The following is a 17,275-nucleotide window of genomic DNA, read 5'->3' as shown; positions in this document are numbered from 1 at the left end:
TGTTCCCATGTTATGGAGGGGGAACAGATTATTTCAGGCAGCTGAAATATCCATTCTCTACTCTCCTCCCCCCATAACGTTTGGGAATAAAGGGCAACTGTTGCCAAATTCTCAAAAATTGTTATGTGTGATAGCATGTAGTATACTAGAAATTTCCTTAATACAGTAATCTGTCATATTTTACATTAGAACGGGATTTACCAGAAAGTCTACACTCTCGTCTTTTCAGGAAGTCTTAATTTTTGTGCCATGCTTTCAGCCATCCTCTTATATCAGCAATGAAAAATTATAAATACACACTACGTGTTGAAAAACTGTGTTTTGGTGACTGACTTTTATTTCTGTCAGGCGTAAGTGACAAAAGTTGGAAAAAGACCGATTCTCTTGGCGTTTAAAATAACACAAAACAGCGTAAAAAGACCTCGTTTATTTAATTATTTTTACAATTTTGTAAACAATAGCTGCCGATTAAACTAAATGTTACAAGCTTGACATGATTAACTGAGTTGTTTTTACCGAGAAATCGATCAGAAGTGCCGTGAAAATGGTCAGATCCGCCTCTCCGGCTGTAATGCGCGCTCCCGACACAGGGGGAACAGATTTTCACAGGGGAACAGAATTGCGCACAAGACCGGACGTATTCCATAGCCGTTTTGGGGTCGAGGAACTCCTTTTCTTCAATATGATATGTAATCCGAAATCGGGCCGGACAGAGGAGGCCGTAGCAGACCTCCTTGATACCCCGCAGCGCCCTCCGTACATCCATGAAGGTGGCTCTTGCTTTGGCCAAGCTGGCCGTGTAATCGGGGAAGAAGGCGACATGATGACCATTGTGAAAAAGCGGAGCTCTGCCTCAGGTTTTCCTCAGGATCTCCGCCACGTCCCCGTTATGATGTAATTTAGCGATGATGACTCTTGGTGTCTCACGATCCCTGGGTCCTCCACCGGTGAGTGTACGGTGTGAGCGGTCCACCTTTATGTCTCGATCCATCTTCAGAACTTCTTTGATGATTTTTGCCACAGCTTGTGGGGAACTGGAGCCCGGGCGTTCTTCAATGCCCGCTATGCGGATATTAAACCTTCTCATTCTCCCCTCCAAATCTTCACATTTATCTTTGAGCGTTGACATTTCCTTCTGTAAACTTGTTACAGTAGACTGTAGTGAAGTAACCTCGTCTGACCACATTGATAGGCCGCCCTTTAAGTCCAGAACGTCCGTCTTTATAATATCCACTTCAGCTTGTATGGCCTTTGAGCTGTTGGCAATTTCGGAACGGACCGCTTGCAGTTCGGATCTTATAGCTTGGAAATCTTCCGCTAATGCGCCTTTAAGTTCGTCTCTTATCACTTTAGCGATTTCTCCTCTCAGTGACAATAAGATGTCCGCTTTCATTTCTTCGTTACTCATATTTGGGCCGTCAGACCCAGTGGTTGTCGGTGGGTCAGCGTCGCCTGTTGCCCTCTGTCTCGTGGTCCTAGCAGGCCTTGTAGCATTAGCATCACTTCCGTATCTATACTTTTGCAGTTTTTTGGCCATTCAGGATGATTATGTTTGGATTGTCCAGCTGTTTATGACCCTAAGGTTTTCTCTCCAGTTTTTCAACAGATATTAACGTGGTTAATGCTGTTTTTTTCTTTTTTTTATGCAATTAAAACGGATTTTGCAGGAGCTCTGAAAAGTACATCCTACGCCATATCTTGCTCACCAGCGCCCCCCCACTAAACCTTCTTTTAATAAAAAAGGACAGTTGAGAGCAAAGCACCAGATTGTACACTTTTATCATCCAGTTTTTGGTAGAAAGAGAGAAAAGATTAAAATGAAAAATCATGCAAATGGAAATTATTGAGCTCGTTTTAATTTATCATGCAATTAATTGATTTATTGCTTATTGCAACAGGTCTACATGTTCAACAAAACATTCCTAAGAAAAAAACAAATAAAAAGTTTTTTATTCTTTATTGTTTTACTCATCTTCTAGGTGTCAGATAGTGTGCAATGTTGACTGGACCAAAATGTAGCAGTTTCATACGGCTCAGTATGGTAATGGAATGAATATTTAATGAAGAAACTTCTGGAGCACACAAGGGAAGCGTAGGAAAATTAACGGAGGAAACAGTGAGGAATACTGTGTCAAGAAAACTGGCATCGGGTGTGAGATCTTTCCGGGTGCACGCAGAAAAGGTGCATAGAGGCCTGAGAGAAAATATGTAATCTTGTAGTTTGATTAAAAGTTAATTAAGTTGAATATGAACGAATGTAATTAGTAAAATGACTACAAATAATCACATAATAACCTTCTGAAATGTACTTTCTGAAAAATAATCTGTAATGATTTCTGTAAGGATTTAACTGTGGAATAATTATGGTTGATGAATTATAATAAGGGAGAGATGTGATTAATTAACTGAGGATCAAACTTGTGATAATTTGAAGTCAATGTTCAAATGGGTTTAATACGGGTTGAATGTGTTTAATGATTGTAACAGATGGGAAAGTGAGTTAGAGAAAGAAGAGGAATTTATGGGTGAGGTCCTGATAACAGGAAATGTCGCAAGCGGTTCTGAACAGATGGCCAGGGCGCACAGGATGGGTGGTACGGTGAGGTTGGCTAAGATCAACAGGGTTGGGAAAGAACGGGACTTTCCACACTAGTCAGCAGACAGGAGGGGCCATCGGGGATTTGCAGCAGATGTTCAGGAAGTCACGTAGACCGAACACTCTACATACACACATATGGTAGAGAAGTGTATAAAAACAGGCTGGAAAGAGGAACCAGTTGTTCCTAGTCCGGCGGCGTTGAAGGAGAGACGACACGAAGGAGCAGATTGAACTACGGACCGCACTTCAGAACCACGAGGGAGCTCGGACTTCACACCGCTAAGAAAGGACTGGATCCCACCGCCTCAGCTCTGGTTCTTTATTCGATCGACGGTCTCGTCTCAACCCAACAATTTCGAACTCTGCAACAAGACTTGGAGGAAGGACAAAGATCCCTAAGGGACAAGGAACTGGGTTTTGCAAAAGGATTCGGACCCGTTCTGCTTTGTTTCCTTTCTAAGGAGGATTTTTCCACACAAGGCAAAGGCCTCGACCAAGGATGTTAGAAACTCCTGTTGTCAGAAGATCCACCATCGTCTGGGTATGAGTTGAATCTGCTTCCCAAAAATTCCATCTTAGAACGTGCGACATAAGATAGGGAAAGGAGACAGGGTAGTATGATTGTACATGTAAATTTTATTACACTGTTTTTGGATTATATACAATTGATTATTGATTTGTATGTCGCATATCCCTGCTTAAGCATGCTTAATAAATTCATACTATAAAATTCTAATGAGGTTGGTGGACATTGGAATTAATCGAGTCATTTGACTATTTTTCAGTTCTTTTAATTAAGGTAAAACTAATGCACATGATTCCAGGAAGAAGGAGGCTTCATAATTTCCTTTGGTGAGTGTAAATAATGACCCTGGGACTTACATCCAAGTCACTAAAACTAATCTAGCCGGTTCCAAGAGCGAGTTATATGATAGGAAGCGAGCTACCGTTAACAGAAGTGGTTATTGGAATTATGCAGCTGCGAGGGCTACTCAGCTGATTGTTTCTTAACTGTAAAGGGTCGTAGCTTCTGGATTGGAGGTAGTTAGAGCTAGACGAATCGCTTTCGCCACCAGTTTGAACAGATCATCTCTCATAGATCTCCTTTAGGGTAATACCCAGGTCTTAGAGATTTTCCGGACCTGTTAGACAGAGAACTGGTCAGTAGTCAGCCCAGGAGAGTTGTGAGGAAAGGGCGGGGCTGGCTATTGCGCAATAACAGACAACTGCAATCTGAAGAAACCACAAGAGCTAATCACAGGTGAGTAGATGCAGCTGGGGGAGGGAGGTAGAGATACATGGGAAACTGCTGGAAGACCAACTTCTATATCTATTTTCATTTCTGTTGTCTATGTTGTTTGTCTGTCTGTCTCTTTAGCTCAGGGGTCGGGTACCTTTTTGACTCAGAGAGCCATGAAAGCAAAATATTTGGAAATTTATTTCAGTGAGAGCCATATAATATATTTTAAGACTGAATTCAACTAAATGTGAGTATAATAAGCCTCTGAATTTATTCTTTTAAATAATGTTGTTATAATACTCACCATTAATGCGACTTCTGGTGCTGCATGAATTTGCTGATGGCTTTGTAGTCTGGTTGGTACTTGGTAAGGTTAAGCTTCATGCAAGCGTTAAGGCTTTCATCCGTTAAACGTGATCGTAGGTTGGACTTGATGTTGTTAAGATGTGAGAATGACTGCTCACATGCATACGTAGATCCAAACATGGTCAATACAGCAATACTCACACGCTGCAGTGTGTGGTATGTGACAGGAAGCACGTTCCAAGTTTTGATAATCAGCTGGTCTTCGGGTTGAAGTTTTTTCATTTCTGTCCACATGTGCTTGCTCGCCAACTCCACTTTCTGTCGTGCAATTCTTTCCAAATCTTCATTCAGTGACTTGAATTTATTCACCCACATGTCTGAGGCCTTCAAGTCAGCCACTTCTGCTTCAAAATCTCTGACGGAGACACCAGGAATGTAACACAGGTCGGCTGTGTTCAGTGAACACTCGTTTGGATGGGTGATGAACTTGAAAAGACGAGTGTGCTCACGAAATTCTCCAAAGCGTGCTTTGAACGACTGTAGGAGACTGGATGTGAAGCCAGCTAGCTGGTGGAGATCAAAGTTTTGAGTGGGCTCACTTGCTGTGCATGCATCTTTAAATTGTCTCAATTTTTCAAAATGTAGTAAACAACCTGTTTCAAGATCCATGATAAAGAGCTCCAGCTTGTTTTCAAAAGCAAACACGGCTTGTTGAAGGGATAAGACTGTATTTCCAGTGCCTTGCATTTTCACGTTGAGCTGGTTCAGATGTTCAGTCATATCCACGAGATAATAAAACTTGAGGAGCCACTCAGTTTCGGCTAGCTCAGGATGCTCGATGCCTTTCATTGCAAGCAAAGTCCGGATTTCGTCCAGGCAAGCCGCAAAACGGCAAAGCACCTTCCCTCTTGACAACCAACACACATTGCTGTGCAAGAGCAGACCGTGATAGTTATTTCCAACTTCATCCAGCAGTGTTCTAAACTGGCGATCATTTAAGGCTCGGGCAACAATAAAGTTGATCACACGAATGACCAGCGACATCACTTCACCAAGCTGCCCGTCACACATCTGAGAACAAAGTGCCTCCTGGTGTAGAATGCAATGGAAACTTAGGATGGGTCTATTTTCATGTTCACGGAGAAGCGCCACAAATCCTTTGTTTTTCCCCACCATACACGGAGCACCATCAGTACACACTGAGAGAAGTTTATCCATAGGTAGATTTTTTTCTTGAGCGAACTCCATAAAAGACTTGAATAAATCCTCACCTCTTGTGGACCCTTTTATTGGCAGAACAGCAAGACTTTCTTCGCGCAGTGTGTCACCAGCAGGATATCTTGCAATCACACTGAACTGTGACAAATGGCTTGCATCTGTTGACTCATCCAAAGCCAGGGAAAAGAACGGTGCTGCATTTATGTCCTTCACCTGCGTTTCCTCCACTTGGTTTGCCATCATGAACAGTTCTTGCCGACAGAGGCATGTCTTTTATCCGTTTGATTATCTTGTCTTTGTTCGAAAGATCATCAAAAAGTTCATTGGCTACATCCAGTATGAACGTTTTAGCATACTCGCCATCTGTGAATGGTTTTCCGTTCCTCACTATTGCTAAAGATCCAGCAAAGCTAGCTGGAATTCCAGCAAAGAATTATAGTCGCCTTGTCGGGTCCATACGCGGAGTTGCTGCTGGCTAGCTTGCACGCTGCTCAGTAGCTCTTGGCACGCTTTCTTTCTGCTGTCTCCCGCCGGGTATTTTGACGCAAAGGTAGCATGGCATGTGTCGAAGTGCCGCTTTACATTCGACCGTTTCATCGACGCAATTTGGTCATTGCAAATTAGACACACCGCAGCTGCTCTCTCCACAAAGGCAATTCTTCGGTCCATTTGTCCTGAAATGTACGATACTCCTTGTCTTTTTTTCTTTTCGCCATCTTCTTCGTCGAAGGGTTAGCTTTGAGCTAATGCCCGAGCAGACTGATTCAAAAGGGGGCATTTACCTGTTTACCCAGCAACAGCCAACGTAGGCTATTATTATCCAATTAAAATAATGGACTGCTCCTGCAGCCAATAGCAAGCCTGAACAGGACATGAGCGGTGGAAAATCGATGGGTGGATAAAAACTTGTTTTAATCCATCCAAATTAAATATTTTATGTTTTATCTGCGAGCCAGATGCAATCATCAACAGAGCCACACCTGGCTCGCAAGCCATACGTTCCAGACCCCTGCTTTAGCTCATCTTTTATCTCTATGCCCCTCTCTCTCTCACCATCATGTATGTATTTCATTACCAACTCAGTCTTCATATATAGCTAAGCAGATTGTCCCCTCACACAATCCAATGGGTCTGCTATAAAGCTAGCTAGACAGCGAGCGAAGTAGAGGAGAGACCACTGAGGGACAGAAAAGGCTCACGATGTGATCTGGCACTATTTAGACAGACTGATGGAATGAAAATACCGTATTTTCCACACTATAAGGCGCTCCGGATTATAAGGCGCACTCTCGGCTTTTGAGAAAATTGAAGGTTTTTAGGTGCGCCTTATAGTGCAGAAAATATGGTACTTACCTTTTGGTTCCCACTCTGTGGTTTGGAGCGATGTCGATGGTGTCGGTGGCGGAGTCGTGTCGAACAGCCAGACCCAGGTCAGCGATGCAGCAGGTCCCGTTCTTCTTCACCAGGATGTTCTTGGACTTTAGATCTCTATGAGCGATAGCTGGCTTTCCTGCACACAGTTAGAACGTCAACAGTTGCTAACAAGTTGTGGTCACCACAAGAATCAATCTAGGTTTTAAATACGATACAGAGTTAGTCAAAGATTATTTTAACAGAGCGTTCTGAAACTGGAGGATGTAAATCAGTGAGATAAACTTGAATTTCCACAGCAATTTTAGAGATTAGATCAATTAAAAAGAAAATATGTTCGTATTAATTGATGTTTGAACGCTATTGTGAAGCTGTGTGTAGCGGCTCACCTTGTGTCCCTACAATCTCCATGTGAAGGTGGGCCAGGCCGCTTGCGGTGGACAGGGACAGCTTGATCATGCCCTCCACAGTGACCGTGTAGCGGTTCAGGTAGTCAAACAGGGAGCCGTGTTCATGGTAGTCTGACACCAGCCACAGCTGAGTCCAGGTTCCGTTATCTGTCCACACACACACAACCATCATCCACAGGATGGACTAGACTAGAACACCCTCCCAGCCCCCTTCGCTGTGAAAGGTGCTGTTCTGATTGGAGAAATCAAGGTGAGCTGATAATCCCACACTAATGTGTAGAGAATATGGGTCTCCATTGTTTATTGTGTAAGTTCTTAAACTTTAATCATTTTCATCTTCACTCAATGTCTTGCTAAACATTCCTTTGACTGAGTTGCTGGTATAGTTTTCTCACAGAGGCTGCTGAGGCCTCGGCTCACCTTTGTTATCGGCAGCGATAAAGCCCAGGATGTTCTCGTGGCGCAACATGACTGTCTGGTAGATCTCAGCCTCACGGAACCAGGAGCGCTCTTCTCTGGAGGAGAATATCTTCACCGCCACCTCCTCACCACGCCACTTACCCCTCCACACCTCGCCAAAACGTCCCTTCCCAATGCTCTCCTGCAGGATGATGGTTCTGGCGATGGTCCTCTGGACCAGCAGAGGCAGGCCTGCAAGGAAAACCCACAAAACACATGAAAGGCTCACAGAGCTGAAAGGCTCTGTTCCTGTTGGACTCAGCATCTTTTCTGAGCTGCCAGATACAGAAAAGAAAGGAAAAACATCCAAGTGTTTGTCTTCTTACATTGAGACTGATCCTCTTTGCTGTTGCTATGTGCACGCTGTGGATGCACAACAGCAATGCTAAATGTGCAGAAATCTATAAATGAATGAAAACTACCAAGTACTTCACAGCTTCACCTCTTGAAGTTAAACATGACATTCTTCTTCCACATGAACATAAACGACTGAAAGTAAAACCTTGTTTTTTATTGAGATTATTTCCTTTATTTAACCAGGTAAAACCCCAGTGAGATCCAGATCTCATTTTCAAGAGGGGCCTGGGCAGAAACCTGCAACACACAATGACCTGGATACACAAAAGTAAAACTAATTAAAACATACGCACAAGTTTAAAACAAATTAAAAACAGTTTAAAAGCAATGACACTGAATCATGTTGCATGTTTTTAAAACTGCTAGAAAAAGAAATAAGATCCGAAATTTTTAGTTCATTCCGTGCTGTAGGAGTTATTACACTAAATGCTTGCTTCCCTTTTTCTGTGCAAACACATGGAACATGCAAAAGAAAAATGTTATTGGAGCGTAAAGAATGGAAAGTAACAGATCATTGTAGGAGAGAATTTAAGTAGGTTGGAGCCAGTAGTAGAGTTTTATAAATCGGTATCATCAAGTGATTGTGTCTCCGTATGCTCAAAGGAGGCCATTCACGTTTTGCATGCAACTCAATGATTTGTCAGTAATGAAAGATGGTTCAGATGCTCTCGGACCAGCTCGTTAGCATCTCAGTTCTTTAATCTGCCATCTGTAAGGACTAGGCAGCCTAAAAATGAGCAAAAGTTGGACTTAGTCCCAACCGTCTCTGAAAGTGAAACGCTGCTGAATTCAAATGTGGTACTTTCTTATGATTTATATAGGGAAATGTATTACCAATGATTAGACAGACATCTTCTCCCGCTCGGAGACAAACTCTGAGCATGTCTTGGAGTGCCGCATGCGAGTTAAAGCGGGAGGTGATGGGTGGCAGTGGTAACAAAAACATGTAATTAGTAAGTCGCGTTATTGCTTGGATTTGAATCCTTATGTTTTGCATCCACTGAAAACAAGGATGTTGACAAATAAACCAGACAATATGCTGACACTTAGGTGATACACTTGTGGTCTTGAAATAAAATCCACAGTCCTCAATGTCCTAGACAAGACTGAGACCAAATGCGGCCGAGTCCAAGTCGAGACCATCAAAAAGTGATCTCAAGACTGGTCTCGATTACTACAACACTACAGCATGGAGGACATCTAGCCTGAACGACTGCATGAAAAATGGCAAAATACCAGTGAAACATGCGAACCATTTATAGCTGGTCAGCAGCTATAAATGAGCCAACGAATAGCTTGATATCAGTGAAATCTTTTCTATAATGGGTGGGTGATCGCACTATCTCTGATTGGCTTAGAGTGCTATATGGGCCTAATGTATTCTTGTTGAACCTCAGGGAGGCTTTCTGTGTTCAGAGGGTTTTTTATTTCAGAAGAACTTGTTGCATAACTGCAACGTCAGGCTTTTTTCAGCCATATAATTAAGAAACTAGGTCAAGTTTGTGACTAACTTGATGGCACTCTGGAGCTCTGTTACAGACAGATTTCTCATTAAGTCAGCAGATAATAATCACACACAATGAACAGCTGGTCATCAACAAGGCCCAGTTTAGCTGCAACATAAAGCCTGTGGTTCTTTCCCACTCTGAGGCTTCAGGAGAGGCAGGAAGAGGACAGAATTCCAAACAGTGAGGACATCAGCAGTTATCCTATACTGGACGCCTTGCAGACGGATATTTGTTGTGAACTGGTGCCATATTAATAAATAAAAATAAATGAAAAGCAAAAAGCTTTCTGCTCCTCAAATTGAAAAAAAATTGTGATCAACATTCCAACATGGCAATAGAAATATACACTGCCTGGCCAAAAAAAAAGTCGCCACCAAAACATGGTCACACTCTCTAATATTTTGTTGGACCGCCTTTAGCTTTGATTACAGCCCGCATTCGCTGTGGCATTGTTTCAATAAGCTTCTGCAGTGTCACAAGATTTATTTCCATCCAGTGTTGCATTAATCTTTCACCAAGATCTTGTACTGATGATGGGAGAGTCTGACCACTGCGCAAAGCCTTCTCCAGTACATCCCAAAGATTCTCAATGGGGTTAAGGTCTGGACTCTGTGGTGGCCAATCCATGTGTGAAAAAGATGTCTCATGCTCCCTGAACCACTCTTTCACAATGTGAGCCTGATGAATCCTGGCATTGTCATCTTGGAATATGCCCATTCAATTTGGGAAGACAAAATCCATTGATGGAATAACCTGGTCATTCAGTATATTCAGGTAGTCAGCTGACCTCATTCTTTGGGCACACAATGTTGCTGAACCTAGACCTGACCAACTGCAGCAACCCCAGATCATAGCACTGCCCCCACAGGCTTGTACAGTAGGCACTAGGCATGATGGGCGCATCACTTCACCTGCCTCTCTTCTTACCCTGATGCGCCCATCACTCTGGAACAGGGTAAATCTGGACTCATCAGACCACATGACCCTCTTCCATTCCTCCAGAGTCCAATCTTTATGCTCCCTAGCAAACTGAAGCCTTTTTTTCTGGTTAGCCTTACTGATTAGAGGTTTTCTTACGGCTACACAGCTGTTCAATCCCAACCCCTTGAGTTCCCTTCGAATTGTGCGTGTGGAAATGCTTTTGCGTTCACAATTAAACATACTCCTGAGTTCTGCTGTTGTTTTTCTTCAATTTGATTTGACCAAACGTTTAAGTAATCGCCGATCACGATCATTCAGGATTTTTTTCCGACCACATTTCTTCCTGGAAGACGATGGTTCCCCACCATCCTTCCAGTTTTTAATGATGCGTTGGACAGTTCTTAACCCAATTCTAGTAGTTTCTGCAATCTCCTTAGATGTTTTCTCTGCTTGATGCATGCCAATGATTTGACCCTTCTTAAACAGACTAACGTCTTTTCCACGACCACAGGATGTGTCTTTTACCATGGTTGTTTAAGAAATGAGGAGTTACTCATTGCATCAGCTGGGGTTAAATAACTTGTTGCCAGCTGAAAAATAATCGCCTATGCAGTACTTATCCAATAGGAGGCTTGTACCTATTTGCTTAGTTAAATCCAGGTGGCGACTTTTTTTTTGGCCAGGCAGTGTATGTACCTAGTTTTACATCTGCATTCAAAGCAGCCAGAGGGGGAGAGCTATTTGGCCACACCCATTTTGGAAAATTGCACTTCTTTTTCAAGGAAGTGCAATCTTATTAGTTTGACCAATAAGAGGTCAAACTAATAAATACAATGATACAAGGATTCCCCATAGTCGTTTGGGGAAACACATGAGTATTTTAGCGAATAGTTAAAAGCTAAAATGTAAGTGCAGATAAGTGAGCAGTACCTGATCCAGAGCCGGATGTGGTCATGTCATAGATGAGGTCTTTGAGTGTTGTTCCAACAGTGATGAAGGGGTGATCCATGGAGGGGTCCTCCTCATTGGGCACACGGTGGTGGAGGGCCCCGGCTCCGCCAGCACCCAAACCTCTTTGGTTGTGGCAGATGTAGAATGCCAAAATGAGCAGCAGACACAGCACACACACTGGGCATGCAATCACCGCAGCGAGGGCCACGGGGCCCAAAGACTGGGGCTTTTCTTCTTCTGCTACAACACACAAAGAAGAGAGCAGAGGAATATGTCATGTCTTGGGCCCAGACATGGCGGAACAAGAAAAACTGAAGAGCAAAAGACAGGTAAAAACTCACAGCATTTAAGCTGTTTATGCACAGCTCCCAGAAGGGAGGAGTCACAGCAGGACTTCCTGAGACGTCACAGAAGAACAAAACTCTGCTCTAGTTTTTTGACGTCACTAGAATCCCTGTCAGCAGTTGGATTTTTTTTGGAAGTACTTCCACACAGCTGAACATATTCAGATCCAAGTGAGATCTCTGAATCCAGTTAACATCACACATTGCAGCTGTTTGTGTGCTGCTTTTTTAGCAATAGCAACAAGACTGCATCATCTGCATATATGTACATCTGACCATCATTCTGTAAGTCATTAATGAACAACAAGCTGAAAAGCAACACGGACCCCTGTGGCACCCCATAGCTGTTCTGTACCCTCATACACTTTGTTAAACATGAAATTAATGCAGTTTAATCCACCTAAAAGAATAGATCAAATAAGACAATTTATTAAGCAATACATGATGTTGAAAGCTTTCTGGAAATCAATAAAGATAGCACCAACACCAACTGTATCCAAATTTGATTTCAGGTTTTCCACAACACCGTTTCAGTTGAGTGATCTTGATTACTACAACACATATGTTGAGTAATCGAGTAATGTTTCTAAAACATATGAACTATTACTAAAGTGCTTAGCATTAGTTTTGGTGAGCCAGGTAAAGATGAAATCTCTTGTTAACAGGAGATTTTCTTCTTTGTGTCACATTCTTTAAGCATAGTAAGTGTTGTTGACATCTGTGGTGAGAGAGAAATCTTAAGGCCGATACACTCAATGGTAAGTGAACATAGCTGTTCTATTAAATGACACTGTCTATTCCCCCACACAAACACACACACACCCCTCTGTTCTAAAGATATCATGGTCTGGCACATTCACAGGTGGGATATTATTATTAACCAGATCTCAGACAAACAGAGAACTTCAGACATGGACTTCCAAAATAAATTATGGATCTGATCACACTTTGGTGAAATGCAAGCTAGGCCTTCAGGCTTCCATGGTGGGTTGATGGGTTCATCAAGATTAAAGGTGACACACAGATCAGTGAATCAGTGTCAGGATTTCTATGCAGGACTCTTTGGGACTCACCCACTTGAATTCTGTTAAAAGTCTGCCTTTATAATTTCATTTCTGTGATTGTGTGTCCTTGGCCCAGCTCTGTTTGAAGAGTCTCAGGTGAAAAATGTTCCATCTTTAAAGAGGTCACAGTCTGAGCTCTTTATCTCCCCAAAGCTGGTTTCACTACAACAGGCCTAAATCCAAGGCAACCAGACATTCAGTCATTTTAACTCAGCCCTTTATTCAAACACATCTGTTTATTCCCAGATGAGTTTGGTCACATCGGCTGGATTATTTTTGTTGAAAAGTCTAGAAGCTGTACGTTAGCAGCTGTTGTGTGAGGTGTTGGTGTGGATACCTACGAAAGACTGTGAAATTCGGCTCCTTGTTGCAGTAGTCAGACGAGCAGCACATGGGGAAGATGCCGGTGTCCGTTCTGGAGTTTGGGGCGCATACAAAGGGTCTGTCTCGAGGGATCAGTTCGCTGTCATGTATGCACTGACGCTGTTCTGAGATCTGCTGGCTCCCCGACTTCTTAATGGCCACAAAGCAGACGCCATCTGTGGTGCAGCTGGAGTTGGCGCTGCAGCGGTCACAGTAACACTGGAGGGCTGCAGAGGGATCCAAGAGCAAGGTTACACCTAAAGTCTGTGCAGCATGGCACAGGAAACATATTCTACAAAGCTCTTCTCTTTTTCAGCCACACAAACTAAAGGAAACCTGAGGAGAGGGAACATATCCATCCAGTCATGACTGGGAACAGCTGAGGGAGCAGGGCAGCTAGAATATGAAGAAAACCATAACTCTGATTTATTTATCTAATAGTGATTAAATACAGTTGGAGGGAAGGAGGAGACTGTAAAAAAAATTTTAATACTCTGTTCATTTTTCTTCAAGATCTGGAAAATACTTCTAACCAGTTCCCTTCATTTCCCAGCTTAACAAGTCGGACCTTGTCACACTTTACATTCAGGCTACTGACTTTACTGACTTATCCTCCACATTAACACGAACACACCCACACACACACGCACGCCAAGCTCCAAACAGAACTACTTTATAACAGGGCATTTTATATTGTGTCGTTTTTTTAAAAATCTCAAACATTCTTTGCTAAACAAAAAATGTAGGAACGTGCTAGTGTTTGTGGAAATAAACATTGATGCTAATGGTGGAGCTTATCACAAGATAAGATCGACCAGTTGGAGCTTATCACAAGCTCCAACTTCTTATAGTTGTTATCCAACCAGAGCCAGCACATTAACAACTTCATCCTCATTATCGTCCATCATGGTTGTTGTTTTTCTTCACACCTTCAGTGATGTTTGTCAAGTGTTAACAATGTTCAGGTCGGATGAATGGCTGTACAGACATTGGTCAACTTTGAAAAGGTCAGATACATATCAGACTTAAAACCACATATCAAAGTGGTCTGGGTTGCATTTCTAAAAATCCGAGCTGTATTGTTTAGACTGTTGTAAAAAGATCAGATACAGGTCGCATTATGGTAAAAATGGGTCACTTGGGTCACTTAAAGCTGCAGTGTGAATCAAGCCTACTACTAGTTCAGTGTCAAACAGGAACAAACTAAATGTCATCTTATTTGCATTAAAGGTTGAGCTGAAGGTTTAATTTGATTTTGTTACCAATTTCTTCTCTTTAGTCACATTTTTCTAGTTACATGTCTGAAAAAGGAAAATAGAAATTTCAATTTGGAAAACTGGCCATTTCTCACCAGCTCAGACCCTCAAATCCAACATGGCTGATGGCTTCAGTTATAACACAGTTCATGTGCTCTTCTGTTAGAATATGAAGTCCCTCCCCATGATCAATGCCCTGGAACAATTCATATTCCTAGTTTGCTTTACAGCACAGCTTGGCTTCTAATCATCCAGTTGCTCATATTTGCCTGGTAAATAGTCAACAGTGACATTTTTTTGAGAACCACTGAACGCAGCACACATCCCAGCAGCGGTCCTCATACCACAGTTTGAGGAGCATAGCAGTTTTCTCTGACCCCCACCAGCAGGCAATGCGGGTGAACCCTAAAAGTGTTCTTGATGCTCAAGGACACGACAGAGCAACCCACTGGCTCCAGGACGAATCCCTGCCACCTGGAAAGCTCTGATTCATGCCTCTTCTCATATTTGCCTTACATCTGATCAATCACTGATCGACTTCCAGACAGTGTCAGAATATTTCAGTGAGTCTCAGAAAACCATACAATCCTGAAGTCAGAAACTCTTCAGACCATCCAGTGATGCATTAGCTGGCTTGGAGATGGGGATAAAATGCATTCTGGTCTGCGTCTCCAGACAGGGGCCTGGACCGGCCCAGACATGCTTCCAGTATGAAACACAGTGTAGGAGAGCTCACATACTAGAGTGTGTGAGTTTCCATCTGCTACACTCACCGCCCACTCCTTAGTCAGTTAAACCAAGTCTGTTTTGATGAAAAACTGATAGCTTTTCTTAAGGTAGTGCATTAGAGCATCATGTCAGACATGGTCTGCCGGTGCCATTTCTGACATTTGCTACAGAACTGCTGGTTTCTGTCGACAGGATGTATGCAGTGGTTCCAGTATATTAGCCCACCTTTCTGCCAGGTAGCTCAGACTAATGGACTTTCAATTTTATCACTATATTTTGTAGGACTACTCTGATAACGACTAAAATTATGTTGTTTTTTTTTTTTTTAAAAACTACCACTTCCATTTTAGCGAACTGCAGGCACAGCATTCACAAAGATAAATGATGGTCTTGGAAAAACATTCCCATTTAAAATGGGTTCCTTTAGGACACTGCACATTTAAAGAAGTGTGACTTATATCACTAATTTGAACACAGAGACTTTATTTCATCATATTTGCAAATAAACTTATTTTTATTGATGATCTTGTAAAAAAAAAAAAAAATAGAAATTTGGGGAGAAAATAATAAAATTAGCATTTTGGTCAGTGTTTTAAACATTAACTGAAATTTATTGTGACAACGATAAATCAAAATTCTTATCATGACAAGAAATTTTTCAGTATAAAAAATAAAACGATATGATAAATGCCCACCCCTAGCTCAAACTCACCTAGTGCTGTTGTTGGTAGAGATACACAAAATATTGGCACATACATCAGTGTTGACATATCGGTATTGGTCCGATAAATAAAAGTGGGCCGACATTAAAAACTGATATTTATTTCCAACTTGTTGCCGTTTGTTTGGATTGGAGGAGGTTGATCATGTGACAGTTATGTCAGAGCAGCGCTGTGAGGACAGAGAGGTTTGTCCCTGCTAGCTCAGCCAGCTGTGCTGCTCAAATGGCTGCTATACAGCCTTCTGCTAATAAAATAAATCCAATATAGAAGTCCTGATTTCTTTTCTCTTCTTAGTGCAGACATATTGCTGGTAATTCATGTATAAAGGATTCAGATGAGATGTAAAAACACTTAAGCAGAGCTTTCCGTTGACAGTAATGGCCACAAACTCTTCAGCAGGATCTAAACTGTAAATCCCCCTGTTTCCCTGGCCTAGGCTGCTTTATGTGTTATGGTGAAGGAATGAAATGGATATTGATTTGATCCATGTCAACTCACTGTGTTTGACCATTTCTCTCTGCTTCCTGGCCTCTGCTGAGAGTCCATGGATTAGATTAGATTAGATTAGATTAGATTAGATTAGAACAGACTGCATCCCGACTTTTCATTTCAGTCATCTTCTAGGCTCCCTGCACTCCCAAGTACTGCCACATACATTTATCTTGCTTCCCCTTCACTCGCTCCAGCCCACTCATCATAATCAGCTAAATGGTTGCTGCATACTGCCTGCTTCAGGTTGGCCACAAACACATTAGCTGTAGTGGGGGAATGGAGATGCTTCATGACTCCTGGTAATAAACACAAAGCTGCACATGTCCCCTGGAGGACACTTCACACCACATTATGTGGAGGCAGCCCAATCAGATGAAGCTGAGAGCAAATGAAATAGAAGGTGTGGCAGAAATGAGCAAAAGGACGGAGATTAGATTGATTTCATTCAGCTGTTTGCACACTTAACACATCAACTGCTTAGCTGCTGCTTCATCCGCTAAAGTCTTCTGGTTATGACTCAATGTAAATGTGTGTCTCTGTGTGTGCATGAGGCCTTGTTTATGATATAGTGTAAAGGCCATTTTCCTAAAAAATATACCACATTGTGGGGACCAAACCTGGAGACCCCATAAGAAGAGATGCCGTTTATGGGTTAGGGATTAGGTTTAGGACTAAGGTGTAGGTTGAGGTCTCCGCCAGGGGTTTCCACCTCTGGCTCTTAAGGTTAGGGTGAATCGCCACATATTACAGGGCAGTAGCAAAGGCTTGCAGAAGCAGCGTCCTGGTCTAGAATAGAATAGAATAGAATTCAACTTTATTGTCATTGCACTGTCACAAGTACAAGCAACGAGATGTAGTTTGCATCTATCCAGAAGTGCTCTACGAGATATAAATATTTATTTACAGATGTACAAGACTATGTATGTGTGGACTATAAGGGGTTATAGCAAGAGATATAGATATTG

At 42.3% G+C, this 17,275-nt stretch overlaps 1 protein-coding gene across 2 annotated transcripts in view; it reads right to left on the bottom strand.

Annotated features, from left to right (window-relative positions):
* Positions 1–17,275, bottom strand: part of tgfbr1b (transforming growth factor, beta receptor 1 b) — a 54,212-nt gene that overhangs the window by 16,093 nt on the left and 20,844 nt on the right. The window contains exons 2-6 of one of the 2 annotated variants that reach the window (XM_032551697.1): positions 13,090–13,338; positions 11,320–11,580; positions 7,565–7,795; positions 7,124–7,291; positions 6,717–6,873 (exon numbers count right to left, since the gene is read on the bottom strand). In XM_032551697.1, coding sequence (XP_032407588.1) covers positions 6,717–6,873; positions 7,124–7,291; positions 7,565–7,795; positions 11,320–11,580; positions 13,090–13,338 — 1,066 coding nt within the window. The remainder of the gene's footprint in view (positions 1–6,716; positions 6,874–7,123; positions 7,292–7,564; positions 7,796–11,319; positions 11,581–13,089; positions 13,339–17,275) is intronic. The other variant, XM_032551698.1, reaches the window with a different exon arrangement.

This window comes from Xiphophorus hellerii, chromosome 21 (genome assembly GCF_003331165.1).
Source record: "Xiphophorus hellerii strain 12219 chromosome 21, Xiphophorus_hellerii-4.1, whole genome shotgun sequence".
NCBI classification, from domain to species: Eukaryota; Metazoa; Chordata; class Actinopteri; order Cyprinodontiformes; family Poeciliidae; genus Xiphophorus; species Xiphophorus hellerii.
The sequence above is the reverse complement of the archived record's forward strand: the minus strand, read 5'-3'. Positions and strand labels throughout refer to the sequence as shown.